General features: G+C 39.8%; 2 protein-coding genes across 29 annotated transcripts in view; one reads left to right on the top strand and one right to left on the bottom strand.

Moving 5' to 3' along the window:
* UBAC2 (UBA domain containing 2) overlaps nucleotides 1–9,443 on the bottom strand; it is an 885,094-nt gene that overhangs the window by 452,490 nt on the left and 423,161 nt on the right. The window lies entirely within an intron of this gene.
* DOCK9 (dedicator of cytokinesis 9) overlaps nucleotides 1–9,443 on the top strand; it is a 298,820-nt gene that overhangs the window by 154,659 nt on the left and 134,718 nt on the right. For all 28 annotated transcript variants that reach the window (XR_007720659.1, XM_050765961.1, XM_050765940.1 and 25 more), the window contains exons 3-4: nucleotides 3,671–3,760; nucleotides 7,966–8,048. Coding sequence is in view for 27 of the 28 variants with exons in the window: in XM_050765961.1 (XP_050621918.1) it covers nucleotides 3,671–3,760; nucleotides 7,966–8,048 (173 nt within the window). In the remaining variant the exon portion in view is untranslated. The remainder of the gene's footprint in view (nucleotides 1–3,670; nucleotides 3,761–7,965; nucleotides 8,049–9,443) is intronic.

The raw sequence follows: 9,443 nt of genomic DNA, 5'->3' as shown, positions 1-9,443 counted from the left end.
CTCCTGTGTAGCTGGGACTCCAGGCGCATGATACCATGCCTGGGTAATTTTTTTATTTTTAGTAGAGACAGGGTCTCGTTATGTTGCCCAGATTGGTCTCGAACTCCTGGTTTCAAGTGATCCTCCCACCTCGGCCTCCCAAAGTGTATTTGCTCATTCTTGAAACATTTATTGAGTATTTAGCACATAGCTAGAAATAGTAAGACGTATCTCCTGTTCTCAAAGGAATTTGCAATCTGATGGGGTAAAGAAGGGCATGTGGGTACAGGAGAGTTTTAGATAATGGAGTTAGGGTTGACTAACTGTTCAGACGGGTCTCAGAGTGGTTTATAAGGTCACCATGGTACAGGATCAGACCTCGGGTTTGCAAGTCCAGAGATGGAATTTGGTCACCCAGAGTGTTTCAGGCTCGGGAACTGACTTGTTGCAGGCAACCCCAGAAGAGCACAAACCAGAATGTCATTTTATTTTATTAATATGCATTGAGAACTAGAATTCACAAGCAGATCAGAATATTATATTGGCTGTGTATTTTCTCCCAGTAGGAAAGTCTAAATGGGAAGCATATTATAAATAAGTGGCTCGGTGAGACTGTACTCAGAGCAAGGGCAATGAATTAGAAGACCTTAGCAGCTGATGGTATCAAACATTGACGGCCCCATTGGTGCCAAGCCTAGTAGTCCTCCCCTCCCCCATGGGTCCAGCCTAATAGGTTCCAGCCTTTCCTTTATTATTTATTTATTTATTTTTTGAGACAGGTTCTCATTCCGTCACCCAGTCTAGAGTGCAGTGGCATGGTCTTGGCTCACTGTGACCTCCACCTCCTGAGTTCAAGCGATTCTCATGCCTCAGCCTCTGAAGTAGCTGAGACTGCAGGCGTGCGCCATCACGCTGCCTGATTTTTTGGTAGAGATGGGGTTTCACCATGTTGGCTAGGCTGGTCTTGAACTCCTGATCTCAAGTGATCTGCCTGCCTTGGCCCCCACAAAGTGCTGGGATTACAGGTGTGAGCCACCGTGCCCAGCTCCAACCTTTCTCTTAAACAGTGATAGAGACACTGACAGAATTCCTCTAGCCATGGAAGCCTGGTTCTTTCTGTTGGCCTATTATCCCAGATATGGAATTTTAGTGCTGTTTAGTTCAAGGTCAGTGAGAATTCTAGGCAGTTTTTCCTTTGACTTAAGTTTTTAGTTCTAGGATTTAATAGATTTATTTATTTATTTATTTATTTATTTATTTATTGGCAAAGAGTTAATCTCATTCATTATATCTCAATTTTGTGCTTTGAACTTCCCAAGGGCAAGTTTATCTCCATGTTTCTCTTAGTTTTGTACTGAATATAACTTGTGCTCATCCTTTACAATTTAGCTTAAGCTAATTTTAGCTTTCCCTCAGTGTACCTTTTCTCGATGTCCTCTTCTCTACCTTATTGAATTTAGACTCCCCTATTTTCTATCTCATATCCTGTGCTTCTGTGCTCTTTTCTCTATACTCTTCTGTACTTACCATACTCTAATAATTATTTCCTCATCATTCTCTTTCATCAGACTGTAAGTTTTAAAAGAATAGCAACTATATTTTATTAAAGTTTGTGTCTGCAGCTTCTAGCTCAGTGTCTGGAAGAAGGTAGGGACCCAGTAAGGTGTGGATAGATGGATGGATGGATGGATGGATGGATGGATAAAGTAATATTTATGCTGAGTCCTTAAATGATCAGTAGAATATTTTTCATAAGACACTACAAACTACTCTCAAGATCCAACAGGCATTTACTGCATCTTACTTGACCTCTTTCGTGGCATTGAGTAGAAGGGAGACTGTGGAAACGAGATTGCAGCATAGTGTGTCTCCTCAGTGCTTCTGTCGTAACTCTGTAGTGTAGCTAGTATTTGAAATCCATTTTCATGAAAATGGCAGTATTCTTCAGTACTATAACTTGGAGGTATTCCTAGTGTCTTACAATCTTGTTTTGGTTTTCTGTTGTTTAGTAACAAACCACCCCAAAGCCTAGTAACTTAAGACAATAATTTATTATTTTTTGCAATTCTAAAATCTGGTCAAGGCTCAACTGGGTGGTTCTTCTGTTTTACACTGTAGGAACTGGAATGTCCAAGATATTTCCTTGCTCACATTGTGGTATCTTGCCTGGGGTGGCTGAGACCAGCTGGGGGATGGTGGGGCATCTTGTATATATCCTCTCTTTATGGGTAGCTTGTACTTCCTGTTACCATGGTGGTCTCAAGATGATAGAACTTCTTATATGGTGACTGGCTTCCAAGAAGGAGGTAGTGGAAGCTCCCAGTTTTTCTGAAGGCTAGGTTTGGGTGCGGTGCAGTGGCTCATGCCTATTATCCCAGCACTTTGGGAGGCCAAGGTGGGAGGATTGCTTGAACCCAGAAGTTCAAGACCAGTCTGGACAAAATGGTGAGACCCCCATCTCTATAAAAAATATAAAAATTAGCCAGGCATGGTGGTTCATGCCTGTGGTCCCAGCTACTTGGGAGGCTGAGGTGGGAGGATCACTTGAGCTCAGGAGGGTGAGGTTGCACTGAGCTGTGATTGCCCCACTGCACTCCATCCTGGGTGACTGAGTGAGATATTGTCTCAAAAAACACCACCACCAACAAAGGCTAGGCTTAGAACTGATGATCATTCCTTCTATCTCATTTTGTTGGTGAAAGCCAGCCCAGATTTAGGGAGAGGGGAGACAGACTGTGCCTCCTGGCTAACAAGGGGAAACCCTGTCTCTACTAAAAATACAAAAAATTAGCCGGGTGTGGTAGCAGGTGCCTGTAGTCCTAGCTAATTGGGAGGCTGAGGCAGAAGAATGGCATGAACCCAGGAGGCAGGGCTTGCAGTGAGCCGAGATCGCGCCACTGCACTCCAGCCTGGGCAACAGAGTGAGACTCTGTCTCAAAAAATAAATAAATAAATAAATAAATAAATAAATAAATAAATTAAAAAGAAAAAGAAAATGAAACCTTAAGCTCAGTTATTGAGGTAGACAGGATGCTACCCCTGCCTTGTCATTTTATTTAAAAGAAGCATTTAAGCCTAATGAACAAGAACAGTTCTAATGTCCCTTGGAGGGGAGGTTTCCCAGTTCATAGATTTGTTTAGCAATTACTGATTGAGGATCTTCTGTGTTTCTAGTTATCTATGCTCTTAGGCACTGGGGATGTGGCAGTGAACAAGAACAGATGTAAATGACAAGAGATGGGTGGTGGTGATGGTTGCACAATTGCATGAATATACTTAAAGCCACTGTATACTTCAAAATGTTTAAAATGGTAAATTTATGTATATTTTACCACAATAAAAGCAGTTAAGGCAAGTAAGACGCTATGTCATGGGACTAGATCAAGCACTTGGGGGTGGGATGTTAGGGACTTTGAAAGGGGCCTCTACCCTGCAGGAAGGGCTGGCTGGAGGGATCTGTGGGCGCCTGATCCAGAAAGAAGCAGGAGCTGTGACCCAGCCTGGCTTTGAAACTTGAGGTTGCCAAATGGAATCTGTTGTGTGTGACCGAAGGAGGCAGCTGCACTGGATGGGGGAAATTGGAGGGACTCTGTGGGTGCCAGGCCCAGCTGCAGGGCACACAGCTGCACTCTGAGGCTGGCACCTGCCTCCTTCACTTACCCAAGGCTTTTCCTCCTGTTTTTGTTTCCAGACGGCCATCCTGAGACGACAGGGTCGATACATATGCTCAACAGTGCCTGCGAAGGCGGAAGAGGAAGCACAGAGCTTGTTTGTTACAGAGGTAAGGCTCTTTCCTGTATTAATTTACATTTTAAAGTCATTTCCCCCTAACTGCCTCTTTTTCTTTAAATTTCAAAATTGTCAAGAAAGTGTCAAAGGGTAATTATATTTCTATGATGGATGTTTGAATACGAGAATAATGTGAAGTTTTCAGACTCTGAAACTTGGACAGAAATGTCCACAGGGGCTATTTCTTTTTTACATTTTTATTATTTTTAAAATTTTACTTAGTTGGAGGGGGCTATATCTGACTTCAAAAAGTGAATTCCACAGAATTTATCTCATGGGCTTAAAATAAGCAGTAACTTATAAATGAATTCACTGGAAATCTGTGGGAGGCCTTGTTATTGATACTGTTTTTAAGGGTGACACACACACTTATGTATCATTTATTTCATTTATACAAAATATTTGCAAGTTATTTTCGACTAGTTTAGTATTCATGAAGTACTAGCTGATAATAAGCGAGATCTATTACTAGTCAATATATATTATTATATATATTGATTACTTTATATATTCCTGATCAAGATACATTGATTAATATTACTTTTGTTTGAAAATACAAATAAAATTATGGAGGAAAGAGAAATTATTTACTGTTTTATTTTTATTTTTTGAGACAGAGTCTTGCTCTGTTGTCTAGGCTAGAGTGCTGTGGAGCAATCTCGGCTCACTGCAACCTCTGCCTCAAGTGGTTCTCCTGCCTCAGCCTCCCGAGTAGCTGGGATTACAGGTGTACACTACCACACCTGGCTAACCTTTGTATTTTTAGTACGGACAGGGTTTCACCCTGTTGGCCAGGCTGGTCTCAGACTCCTGACCTCAAGTGATCTGCCCACCTTGGCCTCCCAAAATGCTGGGATTACTGGCATGAGCCACTGTGCCTAGCCAGAAAGAGAAATTATTATAATTTAGATTGTTTGCTTCAGTTTTCCCCCTTGGAGTGTTTCTTTTTTCCTTCAGGTAATTTTTGGTAGGAAGGATTAATCAGGTGTTTTAGTTTTGTTTCTTTAAGTTTCTTTAAAAATAATGATTTTTTAAATCCTGGTTTTTCTAGTTGATATTTAGATCATAAATATGCCCATCAATGAAACTGATTTTTATATAGCTTATATAAGGAAGCTATATATACTCTTATAAATAAAGACCAATTAAATAACAATATTTAATTTCCATTGAGATTTTTTAAAAATTAAATATAAAATTAAAAAATTTTAAGTGTGTTCTCTCATCTTTCTGAGAAAGTAACTTCCTTTCTTACCTCCTTTGCCACTATATTAGTAAACTTAATTCCAGACAAATACAGCCAGATGTGTTTGTGAATGTAGTTATAAATGTCTTTTTAAGGCAGGTAGTGGCAAACTATTACCTACAAGCAAAATCTAGCCTGTAGCCTATTTTTGTAAATAAAGTTTTATTGTAAAGCAGCCAAGCACATTTGTTTACATATTGCCTATGGCTACTGTCACCGTGCAACTCAAAGTTAAGTTGTTGTAACAGAGATCATATGACCCTCAAAGCTGAAAATATTTATGATCTTGCCTTTTGCACATAAAGTTTGTTGACCCATGTTTTAAAGCATGTGGCAAAATTAATTGCTAACTCAGTTCTCCCAGTTGATTAAAAAAATATGGTTTTTTGAGGGAGAATTCTCCATTAAGTTATTTAATCACTGCAGGTTGAGCAATAGCTGCTTCATCCTATGCTGCTGGAGCCAACATAACTAAACACTTTTGGGACCCTTCCACTTGGGTGGAGTGAACATCACTTCCTCTTCATCCTCTGATCCAGAGAATGACCTAATGGCTTAAAACAAAGCAAAACAAAGCAGAAAAAAACTTCAAAAACTTTTCAGTGTAACTTCAAAATATTATTGAATTTCACAGGTTTGAAATGTTAATCATGTAATCAGTCAGTCACATTCCTGTCTTTTTGGAGGTACAGTTCTCCAGATCTGGATTTCTGGACTCCTTATCTCCTAGACTTTCTACATCCCCGGAGGAGTGGGGGTTTCTTGCCTCATTCTGTGCTTCTGCTTTGGAATTTAGCCAATGCCTGCTATGTAGATAGTCAACACTGGCTTGTTAAATCAATGGATCTCTAAATACTTAGCCAGATTCACTGTGGAGTTTTTTTTTTTTTTTTTTTTTTTTTGTATGTGCAATTCCTTATAATTATAAATATTTGAACATAATAAAGTGTAATTATTTTCCCCATTTTGCCTAAGGTATTAAAATCTTGGCCAGGCGTGGTGGCTCATGCCTGTAATCCCAGCACTTTGGGAGGCTGAGGCGGGTGGATCACGAGGTCAGGAGTTTGAGACCAGCCTGACCAACATGATGAAACCCCGTACATACTAAAAATACAAAAAGTAGCCGGGCATGGTGGTGTGCGCCTGTAATCCCAGCTACTCAGGAGGCTGAGGTAGGAGAATCGCTTGAACCCGGGAGGCAGAGGTTGCAGTGAGCCGAGATTATGCCACTGCACTCCAGCCTGGGTGACAGAGCAAGATTCCATCTCAAAAAAAAAAAAAAATCTGGGCTCTCTTCATAAATGCATTTCATGCTGGTTTATTTAGTTTTTAATTGGGCAGGTACATTTTATACTTCAGAATAGTTTTAATGTCCTGCAGGAGACTTGGTGGTACAACTTTAGTTCCAGTGCTTGTTGAAAAACCGCTGTGGCTCTTTGAAGAGAATAGGATCACGCCTACGAGACCGTGTCATACGTAGTCAGGCCTGACTACTTAACTGTGCCAGTGGACCTAGGGGCAGTAGTGGGAAAATCCAAAACTATGGATTATTATGAAATCTGATTGGTTTTGGAATGCAATTTTGAGTGTATAATACTTTAAATGTGAAAATGCTTTGAGAAATCTAAAAACAATCATTTTCAAGGATAAAGTAGCATTTTAAAATATTCGTGTCTACAGAGTAAAAAAATGGAAGAGTTGGCCAGCTCCAAAATGTGACTCTGCGCTTAGCCCTTCTCTGCTATTTGTTCCACCTCTCAGAACGATTTTAAAAACTTACATTACCTTCACATCACACCCTTGCCAGTAGAGTGCTTATTGTAGAGCCTGGCACAAAATCAGCATTTACTGCTGTTGCAATTTTTATTTTCATGATTTTGAGGTGGAGGGATTTGCTTCAGAAAGCCTTCAGGCATGGCCTATGACACAGATGGAAAGGTTGACAGTAGAAACGATGAAGTGAAAGAAGCAGAATAGAGATGTTGTTCATGTTAGTTACAGCCGGAGTCAAATAAACTAGATAAGGCATAAATACATTGATCTACCTATATTTTCATGGATTCACTCCTGCTTTCTTTCCCCCCACGCTGAAGTCTGCACATATATAGTCAAGTACTGACTGTACAGAAGATCATTTGAGCTAAGCTGATTTTAACTAAAATTCTATAGTTTTTGATTTTGACTCATTCATATTTGAAGATCTGGTGGATGTGGCATTAAAATCTTAGGCTTTATGCACTACTGGAGGATCTTCATGGGTAGATGAACGACAGACACCAGGCTGGCCCATTGAATCTGTCATGTGGCGAGGTAGTTTGAATGAGGTCTGTGTAGGTTAGGTCACTAATAGAATCCTTGGTAGTGCAGGACTACATTAAACATTCTGTACACACACAGATGAAAATGTCATCGTGTTAACATTAATTGGAATCTAAACCTTTCTTCCTAATTATTTCACTCTTTTCCTTATGAATGGAAAGAAAAACTGAGGGCAAATTTACATGAGAATATTAACTAACAGAGCTAGCTACTTCTAGTATTAGTAAATACCATGAATGCGTCTTTAAGTTCACGCATCCTGTTCACTTTCATGTCATAGTAGAGGCCACATGGCTTTTTAAGCACCAGGTGCTTAGTCTGAAATAGTCCATTGTTAGGTAAATGTCATAAGGTTAGATGAAGTTGTCTACTTGTAAAACCTGCTCTCAGATCATTAATGATGATAACTTAAAGTGATACTGCCCCCAAGGGTAATGTTTCAATGGTTCAAAGTCCCGAGCTTCACAGGAATCTCTGGTGGTGGAATTTCAGGCATTAGCTGGTTGATGGGAAAGATTTTTTTTTTGATGTTTGTATGGGTATGCCTTCACAATCTTTCCCAAGTGTTTTCCAAAAGTCGTCACATACCTCTCTGTTTTTTACTTTCTATTTTTCAAATCCCCCTTCAATAGTGCATCAAAACCTATAACTCTGACTGGCATCTTGTGAACTATAAATATGAAGATTACTCAGGAGAGTTTCGACAGCTTCCGAAGTGAGTAAACTATATTATACACATAGGGAAAAGTGTACTTGAAATGCTTGCGGGGAGGTATGTAACTTCCTATGCAATCAGAGTAATTGGGGAAAACATTTCTGGATGGTTTATGTGTATGTGGTATAACTATTGTTTACAGGGCCTTTGATTGTAAGACTCAAACATGCTGCTTTGGTATTGCTAGGTAGTAATAAACGTGTGGGTGGTTTAATTATGTCCAGTGGTTCTTTTCAGGGTACCACTGATAATAGGTGAAATTTTTTCACTATGAAATATAACACAAAGAAAATGTAAGTGTACTGAAATATGCTGCAGTGTATTTTTTCCTTGAAAAGAATATTTTGAGGAAGATAATTATAAAGAGCATTTTACATTGAATAAATTTTATGTTTTAAAAAAAAGTAAATCAAGAAACAAGCATTTTCCCAGTTAAAAAAATTTTTTTTTACCTCCTTTAAAGTATTAACTTATTCTAGACTGTACCAAAAGCAAGTGTATTTAGATTGAATAGTGGTGGCTAAAGTGAATCAGGTATTGCCTTGACAGACTATCTGTTATAAAAGGGTCCATTTTGTATTGCTTTAAAGGAATACCTGAGGCTGGGTAGTTTATAAAGAAAAGAGATTTATTTATTTATTTATTTATTTTTGAGACAGAGTCTCACTCTGTCACCCAGGCTGGAATGCAATGGCACGATCTCGGGTCACTGCAACCTCCACCTCCCAACTTCTCCCACCTCAGCCTCCTGAGTAGCTGGGATTACAGCCATGTGCCACCACGCCCGGCTAATTTTGTGTTTTTAGTAGAGACGGGGTTTCACCATGTTGTCCAGGCTGGTCTCAAACTCCTGACCTCAGGTGATCCACCTGCCTCTGCCTCCCAAACTGCTGGGATTACAAGTGTTAGCCACCTTGACTGGCCAAGAAAAGAGATTTATTTCACTCATAGTTCTGCAGGTTGTACAAGAAGGATAGCACTGGCTTCTGCTCAGCTTCTGTTGAAGACTTTTGTGCTGCTTCAAAACATGATGGAAAAGGTCAAAGGGGAAAGTTGGCACTTATGAAAAGAGACCAAAGAGGAGGAGGAACCTCACTTTATAACAACCCATTCTCTTGGGTACTAATCCATTTCAGCAACAAGCAATCCCATCTTGCCAGGAACAAGAATTCACTCATTACTGTGAGAATAGCACCAAGCCTCTCATGATGGATCTGCCCCATGACCCACTAGGCCCAATAATGCAACACTGGGGACCAAATTTCAATCTGAGTTTTGGTGGGAATAAAAACCATATCCAAACCATAGCAGTTGGCAAATTGAAGTGTACTTGATTTTGAGAAAATTGAAAGCAAATCGTGATGGATTATGTTTTAAAACTAACCATCACCAATG

The sequence above is a fragment of the Macaca thibetana genome, chromosome 17, assembly GCF_024542745.1.
Source record: "Macaca thibetana thibetana isolate TM-01 chromosome 17, ASM2454274v1, whole genome shotgun sequence".
NCBI lineage: Eukaryota > Metazoa > Chordata > Mammalia > Primates > Cercopithecidae > Macaca > Macaca thibetana.
The sequence above is the reverse complement of the archived record's forward strand: the minus strand, read 5'-3'. Positions and strand labels throughout refer to the sequence as shown.